Source organism: Coenobita brevimanus, chromosome 26 (genome assembly GCF_032717465.1).
Source record: "Coenobita brevimanus isolate Jiangsu-jjx chromosome 26, ASM3271746v2, whole genome shotgun sequence".
NCBI classification, from domain to species: domain Eukaryota; kingdom Metazoa; phylum Arthropoda; class Malacostraca; order Decapoda; family Coenobitidae; genus Coenobita; species Coenobita brevimanus.
In genome coordinates this window covers 22,758,844-22,772,819 of record NC_136979.1, presented here as the reverse complement: position 1 = coordinate 22,772,819, position 13,976 = coordinate 22,758,844, and the positions used below count along the sequence as shown (strand labels likewise).

Sequence of the window (13,976 nt, the reverse complement as noted above, 5' to 3'; positions counted from 1 at the left end):
ACTGTACTGTAACAAACATAACAAACGCCAATATTCCCCCCCCCCCCCAAATTTGAAAACAAAATTATCTGATACTTAATATGTCTCACATAATTCACAATTAAAATAATTCCTTTTCTGCGAGACTCATCCTGCACGTTGCTTAAAAATTGGAAAAGAAACCTGGCGCATATAATATACGAACAACCGTTCACTATTATTCCTTAAAAGACAGTGAACTTAAGTAGTTCTGAACCCAAAAAAAACATAAAGCTGTAAGCTGAGGCATGGACGCGTTCTGTACTTGATATACAGTGTCTGACTCACCACGATTCTCTCCCTCTCTCCCTCTACAAAACCAGGACTGACCAAAAGGTGACGACTAAGGACCGAATAAAGGATATGGTACAGATAGCTACAGTACATGGAATGTATGGGGTGCAAATGATGAGCTGAAAGAAAGTGAGATAGTCCAGATGCTTGAGGATGCAAAAGTGGATGTATGTGGATTAAATGAAACTAAATGGAATGGTGAGTGTGTAAGAGAATGGGAGTATGGATGGGGTATATGTGTGGGAGTAGGTGAGAATGGGAGGGCAAAAGAAGGAATGTGTATTGTTGTGAGTAACAGATGGAAGGAGACTATAAGACAGTATGGATCAGTTGGCTCAAGGATTATGTGGGTGAGACTGAAAGTTTGATTACAATTGTGGGCAAATGTGTGCATGTATGCGCCAATGCAAGACTGTTCAAGAAGAGTGAGAGAAGAGTTCATGACAAATGTGGAGGTGTGCATGGAAATGTTTAAAAGGAATGAAAGAGTGTTTTTGAGAGAAGATATGAATGGAAAAGTAGGGAACGTGAAGGTGGATGGAGTACTTGGAGAACAGAGTATGCCTGCAGAAATGGATGAGAATGGCAGTGCTTTAGTGGACATTTGTGCCAGGTGAGGGTTGGTGATAGCCAATACCATTTTCAGGCACAAATAATCCATAGGTATTCATGGCGAGTGAGGAGAAGGGTGGGTGGTCAACTGAACGAATGGAAGGCAATGACTGCTTATGTGTGTGTGGATGACAGGATAAGAAGGTGTGTAATGGATGCAAGATTATATGGAGGTTGGAGGAGTGGACCAAGTGGTCAGAATCAAGGTCCAAATGAAATGGAGAAATAGAAGAAGGGAAGGACAGGAGGTAGTAGTTCATACAAGGAGGGCTGAAAGGTTACAAGAGGATGGAAAAAAAAGCAGAATACAAGAGGGAAGTGGAGCAGTGAGTGGGTAAACAGGGACTGGAGCAGATGGGGGACATGGAAAGTGTGTGAAAGATATTCACAGAAGAAATCTATGCAGCATGTGAGGTGGTATGTGGGGTGAAGAGAAGATGAATGGGGGTGCAGGAAACAGCATGGTGGAATGAAGAGATGAGACAGGCTGTGGCACAAAAGAAGAAAGCATTGTGAGTGGATGAGAAACGGCCCTGGAAGAAGTTGAGAGACGGAAGAGAGAGTTATATGTATTGAGGAAGAGAGAGGTGAAAACATTAGTAAGAGAGAGTAAGAAGAGAGTGGATGAGGAATTTGGATGGAAACTGAGTGCAAAGTTGAAGGAATGTAAGAAAATGTTCTGGAAAGAGGTAAAAAGAGTTAGACAGGGTGCCAAAGAAGTTAGTTGAGCAGTGAAAGATGAAAATGGTAGATTACTAGTGGTGAAAGGAGAAAAAGTGAACAGATGGAGAGAATATTTTAAGGAACTGTTGAACACAGAGAATGAAAATAATGCAAGTATAAGTGGCTGGGGAATGGCTGGGAGATGGAGGGATGTGGGAAGCGAGGAAAAAATCGGTAGGACAGAAGTTGTGGAACCAATGAAGAAAGTCAAAATGGGGAAAGCCCCAGGAATTGATGGAGTGTGTGGTGAAATGCTGAAGCATGGGAGAGAGATGGTAGTAGAATGGATGTAGAAGATGTGCAAACTGGCCTGGGAGGAAGGTAGAGTCCCGGAGGACTGGAAGTCATGTATAATTATTCCCTTATACAAAGGAAAAGGAGAAAATGAAGTGTGTGGTAATCATAGGGGCATTTGCCTTCTTAGTGCAATAGGAAAAGTGTATGGTGGGATACTTACTGACAGAGTTAGGGAAATACAGGTCTCCCTCATTTTACGATTGGTATGTGTTCCTAGAAAGGCAATCGTAAACCAAAATATCGACGAGCGAAATTAAGGTTTAATGGGATAAATAGGGATGCGTTCCTGGACTCGTGTATAAGGAACCCAAGACCCATACAAGTGATCTAATATGCAATAATAATGATGATGTTTTATGTATAGTAGAGTCGTGCTTGTCTCCCCAGCTTTCTTAATGTTGACAGCAAGCTTTATAACAGTCGATACAGTCGACTGTGCAAGACTCATGGAACGAGCGATGGAGTTTGCCCCCTCACCTGCTTCGTGCTGCTTCACAATATTAAGCTTAGACTCCAGGGTTAAGGATGTTCTTGCTTTCTTTGGCTTCATATCACCAGCACCAGATGTTGCAGGGCGTTTACAAGACATCACGGTGGTGGAACTAGAGGTGCAAAATATGAAGAACAGGAGAAATAGTAATATCATCGGCACTGATGCACACAGATGCACAGAGGTTGTATGCTGAACAAGCACGCGGGTGAGACTGGCAAAAGTGAGGGGAACTGTGTGGGTGGGGCGGGTATGCCACGCATCTCTCAGCTGATCTGCCTGTGAGTGCAGGATTTCCACATGCCCAAGCGTAAATGCGAGGGAGCTCAGTCGTAAAATGAACACTTGGTAGTAAAGAAGAAGGATCGTAAATGCGAAATATCGTAAAACGATACAACGTAAAACGAGGGAGACCTGTAACGGAGAAATCAGTTGGAAAAGAACAGGGAGGTTTTAGGAAGGGAAGTGGTTGTGTAAATCAGATATTCATTCTTAGATCTCTAGTCGAAAAGTTTCTAGAGAAGGGAAAGAAATTGTATGCGGCCTTCATGGATTTGGAGAAAGCATATGACAGGGTGGACAGACAAGGATAGTGGAAAGTATTATGAATATATGGAGTAGATAGGAAGTTGTTCAATGCTGTGATGAGTATGTACGAGGGTGCTAAGGCTGCAGTGCGTGTAGATGGTGAACTGAGTGAATTTTTCTATCCGAGGGTTGAATTGAAACAGGGATGTTTCATGTCTCCATGGTTGTCCAATCTGTATATGGACAGGGTTATACAAGAGGTACAATTTGGTGCAGCGGATGTTGAAGCGGCCCTAATGAGAGAGAGCAGTGTTAGGAAACTCCCTGTACTGTTGTTTGCAGATGATGCAATATAGTTAAGCGATGACAAAGGGGAGCTGCTAGGCTTGGTGGATGAGTATGGGAGTGTGTGTAAGAAATGGAATCTAAAGGTGAATGTATGGAAAAGTAAAGTTATGGTCTTCGAGACATGGAAGTTAATGAATGTACAGTGAGGTTGGATGAGGAGGAGATGGAAAATGTGAGTGCGTTTACACTCACAGCAAACTGACTTAGGACCTACACACACAGAATTGCTATGGGAGAGTTGTCTGTCCTTGCTTTGTGTTTCCACCTCTATCAAGTGAATTTTTTGGGCAAGAAGTAACTGGCAACTCCTCTGCTGTTGGCTGGAGGTGGTGAAACACTCAGCTCGTCAGGGCTTGCCCAGAAGTGAGAATGGGAGTATGTGTTCCCATCGCTCCGAGCTTGCACCTCCCTCTTTTTTCGTTTGCATTACTGTTTGCCCTGTTATTTTCCTAGAGTCGAGTTGTCATGCCTGGAAAGTACTGCTCATGGGATGAGAGGGTCTGTATCATTGCATGGAGGCAGGATAATGTCCCTATCAACACGATTTGTGAACACACTAGAGTCGCAAAGTTGACCGTCATGATGATTCTTGCTGCAGCACGTGGCCTGCCACCTGATGTCGTACCAGAGCACAAGCATGGCGGTGGAAAGAAGAGGAAGACTTCCAGAGGTACAGATACGCTTCTGAAAAGTGAAGTAATCAAGAATCCTCAACTGACAGCAGCAGAATTGAAGAGATTGTGTCCCAAGCTGTTACAAGATATCTCAATTTGAACTATCCAACACCGCTTGCAGAAGGACCTGGGATTGCCAAGCCGCACTGTAGCCAAGAAACCGCTTCTCACTGACCGCTTGAAGAAGCAGCGCATTCAGTTTCCCAAGAAGTATGCACACTGGACATCGAATAAGTGGAGAAAAGTTATGTTTTCCGATGAAAGCACATTTCAAGTGTCCCAGGTGCATTCTGCAAGGTTCGTCACTCTTCCTCCCGTAGTCGATATGACCCTGCTTACATGGTGCCAACTGTTAAGCACCCACAATCAGTAATGGTATGGGAGTGTTTCTCAGGTGAAATGGGAAGGGGAGACCTCTACTTTCTTCATAAGAACTTGATGATGAATAGTGGCCAGTAAATTTAAGTTCTGAAAGATCATTTGTTAAACTTTATTGCTACTCATGGGTGCGACCTTTTCATGAACGATTCAGCTCCATGTCACAAGTCAAGAAAGGTGACAAAATGGCTTCAGGATAATCAGATTGAGGTCCTTGACTGGCCTGGCAACAGTCCGGATCTAAATTCAATATAAAACTGCGGGACAAAGATAAAGAAAATCATGGCAGAGAAGAAGACACCCAACCTGGACAACCTCAAGACTGAGCTGACAAATGCTTGGTGCAAAGAAATGTCCTTAGATAACTTTTGAGATCTAAGTGATTCTATGCCAAAACACATCCAACTGGTCCTGAAAAACAAGAGAAACATGATTTCATATTAATGAATGGCATTTCATGAACAAACATTGCGATATACAATGGAACCCCTCAGATAGCGTTTTTTTCAATAGCGAATGCATGGATAGAAATAGGAAAGAAACTATCTCATAGCGATTAATGCTGCATGGTTAGCATTAATCCGCTAGGCATTTAACACGTAACGAGTGGGTGGGCAGAGTTACCAAGGTCAGACCTGGTCAGACCCTGGTAACACTGACAGTGAGTGCGAGTCTATCCTCACTCAGTTCATTGACCCATTGTTTATCCACGCGCCGCTCATTCATTCAACTCATTGCAGTCTCGTCATTGTTAAAGTTTTTTTGTGACCTTCCATTTACTGTCTGGCTACTGAGTGTTCTATTATCATGGTTTCAACTTCGGAGGCTGGCCCAAGTGGTGGTGGTGGCCCTGGGAAAAAAACAGGAAGTGCAGGTAGTGTAAAAGTGATAAAAAAGGCCAGAGAATACATGCATTGCAAGCCAAAGAAACAATACAGCGTGGAGGAAAAGAAATAGATAATCCAGATGATTGAAGACGGTGCAAAGACATGTGAAATTGTTAAATGTTTGCAAGCCAAAGAAACAATACAGCGTGGAGGAAAAGAAATAGATAATCCAGATGATTGAAGACGGTGCAAAGACATGTGAAATTGTTAAACTGTTGAATGTGCCTGAATCAAGTGTAAGAAACATAAGAAAGCAAAAGGATGAGACAAAGGCAGCAATAAAAACCACAACAAAGTATTTCATGGGTGGTGCAGGTGGAGCTAGACGGGCCATGCACGACACTACTGAAAAAAACAGACTCCAAGTGGTGACTGAACATTATGTAATGAAGTGGTTAGCAAGGCGATCAAGAAAAGGAGCAAGTGTTGATGAACCAAAAATTCGTGCAAGGGCAATAGCAGTGTACCAGGGACTATGTGCAAAAAAAAATATTGAAAATCCTGCTCCTTTCAATGTCTCACGTGGGTGGCTACACAGGTTTAAAAGACGCTGTGGGGTAAAGTTGGCTTTCTACCAGGGCGAGGTTGCATCTGCATACACTACAGCTGCACAAGAACTTCCCCAAATTGCTAAGGCTATTATGGATGAAGGAGGGTACACCCCAGATCAAGTCTTTAACTGTGATGAGACTGGGGTGTATTGGAAGAAATCACCCAAGTCCACCTATCCCCACAAAAACCTTCGTCAGGCTGCTGGAACCAAAATGGCCAAGGATCGCTTCAGTGTCCTGCTTTGCTGCAATGCTTCAGGGGACTTCAAAATGAAACCAGTTATTGTCTATAAATATGCCAAACCACATTCCTACCGCCACTGTGATATGAACAAACTCCCCAACTGTGTGTGGTACTCAAACAGCACTGGATATATGACCTCAAGCCTTCCTATTAAGTGGTTAGACGAGATTTTTGTGCCCCAGACTCGCGAGTACTGCAAGAAGAAAAACATTGACCGGAAAATATTGTTGTTCCTGGATAATGCACCCGGGCATGCTCGCTTCATGGCAGACTGCCATCCTAGCATACAGGTTGTTTTTATGCCTCCCAACACTACTGCCAAAATTCAGCCTTTAAATCAAGAGTTAACTATCTATTTATCTATCTATCTATTGCCAGACGCCATAATCCCATAAGGGGTGGCCATTTGACTTTGAGTTACTGTATTTGTTTTACGGGGAGGGGCACTAACCCTCCACCAACCCACTTGTTGACACGTAGGGAGCACGTATGGTTAACTGCTAACACTAAACTCTTCTTCTATGGCAAGCTCCACAGTAAACTGAGGGAAAAGACTGATAACTTTCGAGAACTGAAGGAGATCCAAGAGGCTAATTCTAGCGACAGTGAACCCGATCAAGAGGCAAGTCAAGAGGAAGAGAAGAGGAAATGACCATCAAGGCCCTTTGGAAGTCTTTTAAGATAAAGCATGCAGTGGATTTGTTCTGTGAAGCTTGGGGCCAGATCAATCAAGCCACCATTGCACACGCTTGGGCCCCCCTGCTTCCACATTTGAAACAGGCAGGCGAGACAGCCAAGCAGGAACTGCAGGTGGTGGCACGTGAGACTGTTAACTTCATCATAACTGTGCTGGGACTCTTGTGTGTGTCTGGCAAAGAAATTGTGGACTTGGTAGGAGCTGAAGATCGAGAAGAAACTGCTAAGGAGATGCTGAACCAAGATGAAGAAGAGGAAGAGGAAATGCAAAAAGATAAGGAAGAAGAAAAGAAACCAAATGAGCCAACAGTGAAGGATTTGTCTGAAATCCTGGCCGTACTGTCCGAAGTTCAAGACAAGGTAACCTCTCTCCATTTTAACTGTCAAGACCAAGCCCTAGTGTATTTCCGAGATCTAACGAAAATCGTCACCGAGAACCTGAAAGACAAAATAAATGCACGGTGCCAAACACTGATCACACGATATTTAAGTCAGCAGCAAGAAAGGTTTGAGGCACAAAGACAAGCTATTTTGAATGCCTCGTCAGACGAAGACGACAATGTCGACATGCCCCCTGTTCAACTTGAGGAAGACCTATATGATGGTTGGGAAGATAAGGAAACAGGCCCATCGCATCGAGAATGAAGTTCGTTTGCGTGTGTTACGATGTGAGGGAGGAGAGATTCAGAGTGAGCAGAGTACCGCAGCAGCCTAGCGACCACGGCCCTTGGCCGTGGTCGCTAGGCTGCTGCGGTACAGTAACCACCAAGCACGACAGTAATTTTAACAATAAATAGCAAAAGTGATTTAAAAGTTTCTTTATCTTTTTGCATGTTAAGTGAAAGTTTATTTTATTAGTGTTCACAGTAGGAATTTAGGATTTAGTTGGAGTGCATGCAGTATTTATTTTTTAGCGGCTCTAGCAGGTTGCAACGGTACGATAACTACGTTTATCAGTAAGAAGCACTCAAAATGAATTACAGGTAACTCGCACGGAACACGATCTCACGGAACGCGCTCACAATTATACACGGTAAGGGCTGGGATACATATAAGACAACGTAAGATTAAAAAACCATTGTGAAAACTACAAATTAACGCAGGAGAGGCCTTTGAAAGATCAAATCCTCGAACGTCACCGCAGCATGCGGTTTGTTTTGATTACGTGACGATCTAGGCGGGAAATTATTCAGTGAGTGAGACATTCCCGAGTACAGTAGCACAGTATTTGTAAGTTAAATATTTACAGTACTGTACTGTTCTGGTAAGTTTATGTGCAACTTAAAGTACTATTAAATAACGTTCTATCTATCTATCTATCTATAGCCCGACGCCCTAATCCCGCAAAGGGTGGCCGTTAAGCAAGAAATAAAGTCTTATAACCAGTTTACCTGATAGGCGTCAGAATATTGCCTTTTTTATTTGTTCGTTTTTTCCACAGTACTGTACAGTATTTGTAAGTTAAATATTTACTGTTCTCGTATGTACTGTACTTGTAAGCACTTAAATAAAGTTAAATCATTAAATAAAGCCTTGTAACCAGTTAACCCGAATTATATGATTACCCATGATCGGCGTCGGAATATTGCCTTTTTTGTTTGTTCGGTAAACTCTTACTGTACTGCTTTTCTACAGTACTGTATTTGTAAGTTAAATATTTACTGTTCTGGTATGTACTTGTAAGCAATTAAAGCATTAAATAAAGCCTTGTAACCAGTTAACCTGATTTATATGATTACCCATGATCGGCGTCGGAATATTGCCTTTTTTGTTTGTTCGTTAAAGACTTATAATAAAAGAAAAATGCATTTTTGTCTTGGTATCTTTACCTATTTGCTCAGGTTTGCTGTAATGGTTTGGATCATTTGATGCAATGCAACTTGTAGAAAACTGTGAATAAACTTTCGGGAAGTGAACGAAAATCTGGGACATGAGACTGACCTTGACTTCACCCTCTCATGTATCATCTGTCAGTTCACCACCTGCTATCGTGATGAGTGGGTGTACGATTTTTTCGCTCGTGGCCATGCCTAACCACGCATAGGTACACCCATTATCTCGACCCAGACAGAAAATACAATCTTTTTCCTCCCTTGCAAAACACAAACAACCACCCTGTTTACGAGACAGCAATATATATTGCGAAAATAACAAGGTAAAATGATAAAGATGAGCGTAAAATGATAGAGAAAGATGAACATGTTATGACGGAAGAACTACGTTTTCCCCGTCTGTAAACGTATTTATTTCTGCTTTGTATCTGTATTCGTAATAATTAGACTTATTGTTAGTTCTGAAACTGCATTACGATTCTATTTTTAGCTGTTCTCGTGGTGTGGGAGCTGGAAGTTGTGACACAACTTCCTTATTGCTAATCGGACTGACCCTCCACTTTATTCTCCCGTGGCAGAGTCTAGCTTTGGAGGACGTGCAGTTTCCTCATTTAGGACTGAAAATTCAACTCTTTCGCTCCCTTTTCCAAGCATGGGCACAACGATAACGTAAAAAATAACTCGAAACTACCATAAATATATATCAAAAAGGTGAAAATGTATTCATAATATTTTTTTTTTTTTTTTTAGCCATTCTTAACAGATTATGTACTGAAATCATTCGATATCACAGTACTGTACTGCACTTCTAAGTTAAATATGTACTGTTTTGGTATGTACTTGTAGGTTAAAGCACTGGTACCAGTTAACCTGATTTACATGATTACCTATGATCGGCGTTGGAATGTTTCCTTGTGTTTACGTACAGTATTTGTGTGTTGAAGTTTTGCTGTGGAGTACTGTATTTGTGAGTTATAACATTAAATAAACCTTCTAACCACTTAAGGTGCTTTCTAGTGATTACCAGTGACAGATAACAGCAAAACAACACATTTGGGGGGTCTAGGGAGCAAAATACGGAGTAGTTTAAATATACACGATTTCGCACCTAACACGGCACGGTAGGAACGAAACCCACGTGTTCCGTGCGAGTTACCTGTACAAGTAAGTTTGTTAATCTTCTTTGAATATGTAGTATACGTTCATCTTATTACTGAAGAAATATAACATGATATTAAGGGTTAATGGAGGAAACTAGGGGTATAGCTGTAAGAGTCCAGGACTGTATTAATTTTTTTAGGTTAGAAGTTTGCCCCTCAGATAGCGATTTCATGGATAGCTGCAGTTTTGGCGGACTAATAAGGTCACTATGCAAGGGGCCCCACTGTACTATGATTTCTGTGTCTTTTAATACCTTATGGGGGGAGGTCCTAAGTCAATTTGCAGTAGCCGTCAGTACTTGGGTAGTGTGATGAGTAAGGATGGAAGTTTAGATTGTGAAGTGCTTGAAAGGGTACAACGAGGAAGAAAGGTTGCTGGTTCCTTGAAAGCTGTGATAAGAAACAGGGAAGACAGCATGGATGTGAAAAAGTTACTACATGACAGTATTGTGATACCAACTCTAACGTATGGAAGTGAAGCTTGGACCTTGTTGGAGGGACTGAAGTCACGTGTGAGAGTGGTGGAAATGAGTATTTTTGAAAGGAGCACAAGAAGTCTCATAGAGAGACAGATTGACAGGTGAGGAAGTGAAGGAGCATTGTGGTGTGGATGTGGATGTGATAGGAAGTGTTAAGAGAAACACACTGAGGTGGTTTGGCCATGTGGAGGATGGAGAGTGAGAGACTGACGAGGAGAGTGTATATGAGTAAGGTTGAGGGGGGGAGAGGGAGGGGGAGGCCATGGATAAGATGGAGAGATGGAGTGGAGAGGTATATGAGTGAGGGGAATGTGAGCTGGGCTACATGAAGGTGATTTGTTTGTGGCCACCCCTTATGGGATTAACGTGTCTGGCAATAGATAGATAAATTTATGTATATATAGATAGATAAATAGGTAGATAGACAGACAGATAAATTTACATGGAGAAAGAGAGAGAGAGAGAGAGAGAAATAATTTATATATTTGTTTAGTTATTTATTTTTACAGATTTTTTAATTTTTTAGCCCCATACAATTTCAAGACCCCCAAGGAGGGGGATGGCCGCCTCCCCCCCCCCCTTCGCTAAGACCCCAACAGCATGAGAGGGAAGTGGGGGTGTGGGTGGAGGGGAAGGGGTAGGAGAAAGTTGAGATATAGATAAGGGTTGGAGTGGATAAGACTGGGATGGAATGGGAGGGGTTCGGGGATTGGATGGCATGGGAAAGATCGGTGGGTTAGGCTGAGGAGGCGAAGGAAGTAGGAAAGGGGCTGGTGGGAGGGGGGTTCGAGGATGGGGGGAAGGAGCAGGTCCAGATGTCTTTGTAATGATCTCTGGATGCAAGTGTTGAGCAAGTGAAATGGGTCCAGTTCTTGCAATAATTACACTGAACTGAACCCTCTGTCTGTATTGCTGCATAATCTCTTCGCTCCCTAAAAATCTAACATCCTTCACCAACCTCCTGTCAACCCTCCTGACTCGTACTTAATCAGCCTACTCTCTCTTTTCCTAATACAAGTACTAAACACAACCATGCTTTCTGATCCCCAAATTTGAGTATCCTTCCACATTCCTTGCATCATCTGTGTATCCCCCTATATACCTCTTCATAACCTTGGGCTACTTCACCCATATAGCCATTTAAATCCCCACCCAAGTATACAATCTCATCATCCCCTATACAACCAACCACATGTATTGTCATCCCAGTATCAATCTTTCTCTTCATAATCCAGGCCAATCTGAAGAGCATATGCCAATATAACTGACTGACAACAGACACCCACCTGTCTCTTACTCAAGTCTCTACCACTTCCCCTGCTCTACCTGCTCTACCCTTGAAACTACCCACATTCCACAATGCCACTCCAAACCTCTTAGGTGATTTGATTTACTCAGGCCTGCTTTTAATGCTTTTGCTTTTCATTTTTGTCATAAGTTGCATAAACGAAAAGGCAGACAGACTGCAGGTCCTGCCCATCTGCACAATCCCAAGTCCAAGCATGGGACCAGGGACCCACAGCCCACCAGCTGTGACCAGCACCAGTGGCAATGGCATCGGAGCACCCTGCCAGGACAGCTACCAGGGCATGCTCCAAGCATGCCTTGGCACGGTAACTGCCCCACCATTATATACCCAATGACAGGGCAGCCTCCTGGGGTGCTACTCCAAAGTTCAAGCCCATCTTTTCTGGGCTGAAATGGCAGCCTGGGAACCGCAATGCTCTGTACCATCTGGCACGGATTCAAGCCCCATCCCATCCCGATCCCAAAACTGAGTTGGTGGAGCCTGCGTCACTCCTCTCCTGAGGTCCGCCACTAGGTAGCAGGGACAAGTTTTCTGGCTGCATGCTCTTTCTGACACAAACCCCAGCAACATAGTGGGGAGCATTATGTTACATAAAGAGTGTGCGGAGTAATGCATGAGACAAAAAGTGTTTGGGAGGGTATACTGGCCTACTTTCAGTGTTAGTGTTGCACTTTAAATTGTCAGTAAAGGGGGATGGTCAGGGTATCTTGATGGCTAGTGAAACAGGGGTTCCAGCTCTCCCTAGCACCTGCACTCCCATCCTCCTTGAGTATACTGCCGTGATCAGCTGGTGCTATTGCCTACTCCTCACTTGGGAATTTTTAACGTAACGCACAGTTCCATATTCAGTTAGAAACTACAGTAAAACCTCCATAAGTCGGAACCCTTTTAGTCAGGATTACGCTAAAGTCGGCATAGCATATGATATTCGTTGATGAATATAATTTCAAATTTTCTTTAAAAAATTGTCGTAAAAATCCCAGAAAAAAAATCCCCTATGTCGTAAAATGTCATGTAATGGAAACTCAGTCACAGCATGACACACTAGGTTCATCATGTTTTAACCTCTGAGGGCCCGGTGAATCAACAGGTTTTACTGCATCTTGCAGGTTCTACTGATGGTTTTCCAGTGCAGTTACTGTATAAGGAAATCTCAGTTTCATGCTAGGCAGCACTTGTGCTCGTTTGGCTGAGCGAGCATACCTCATGTATCAGTTCTGCCCAATGACCAATGCACTCTTAATCTTGCTGATGTATTTTTATTACCAACATAATACTGGAGAGGGGGGGGGGGGGAGCTGTTTTCTTGAGTTGCCTGTACAAATTTTCTGCAGTGACTCTGATAATGATTAATTTTGCATACAACAGTCCTGTACAGTAGTGAATGAGACCCATATATAAAGTGTATATAAGGGGTAACAGTGTTCCTAAGGCCTGTATATAAAGTGTAAGGTAGAGAAATTGTGATTATGGTTATAAAATGTTGCACCAAAGTGAAAATATTGCACAGAAGCAATCATGTGCCCCCCCTAATGCCTCTATATCCTACCAAAAGGCCCTCTTCATGCTTGGATTGCACCCTCAGCAAACATGGTTATTTTTTTTTTTTTTTTGGACAACCAGGAGGCTCCACAGTTTCCATATGTTGGAATTTCAGTGAAGCTGAAATGGCCCCAGCCGCTATTATTCTGACTTTAAAAGGTTTTACTGTATCTTGCAGGTTCTACCGATGGTTTTCCAGTGCAGTTACTGTATAAGGAAATCTCAGTTTCATGCTAGGCAGCACTTGTGCTCATTTGGCTGCGCGAGCATACCTCATGTATCAGTTCTGCTCAATGACCAATGCACTCTTAATCTTGCTGATGTATTTTTATTACCAACATAATACTGGAGGGGGGGGGGGGGGACGACGACGACACTGTACAATAATGCTTATTCATTAAGAGACTGAAGAAAGCTACTGCACTTACATCTGCCAGCTGCTTGACTCCTGAGATATTCTGAGCTGTTTTCTTGAGCTTATCAACACCCACACTCCCTATCTGTATTTCTGGGGCAGCTGCTCTCAATGCCTTATTGGTGGCTTCTATATCTTCAACCAGGGGCACCAAAACATTTGAAGACAACCAGATGCGCAAGTTCTCTGTGAACTGTGAAAAAAAGGTAACTCAAATGACATCTTGTTTCCTCTTAAAGGTATCTCCATACAGAAGCTGGCCTTGGTACAGCTGACACTGTCCATGGACTGGAAGCTAAACCAAGTGCCAAAACCAGCTAATTACTTTCCAGGAGTTGCTAAAAACTTGAAAAAAGGAATTTGAGATGTGCAACATGTAACAATGTAAAGAATCTCTGCTTGGATTTTCATTCTGAGTGCATGTGAGAGCATGTGGGTGAATGTTTCCGGGGTGACTGATGATTGTGTGATTCGATACTAAGCTTGTTGCCACATTTCA

The 13,976-nt window shown here is 42.8% G+C and overlaps 1 protein-coding gene across 1 annotated transcript in view; it reads right to left on the bottom strand.

Moving 5' to 3' along the window:
• LOC145394076 (transmembrane protein 209) overlaps nt 1-13,976 on the bottom strand; it is a 478,224-nt gene that overhangs the window by 130,880 nt on the left and 333,368 nt on the right. Inside the window, exon 9 of the mRNA XM_080268043.1 lies at nt 13,491-13,670. Coding sequence (XP_080124169.1) covers nt 13,491-13,670 — 180 coding nt within the window. The remainder of the gene's footprint in view (nt 1-13,490; nt 13,671-13,976) is intronic.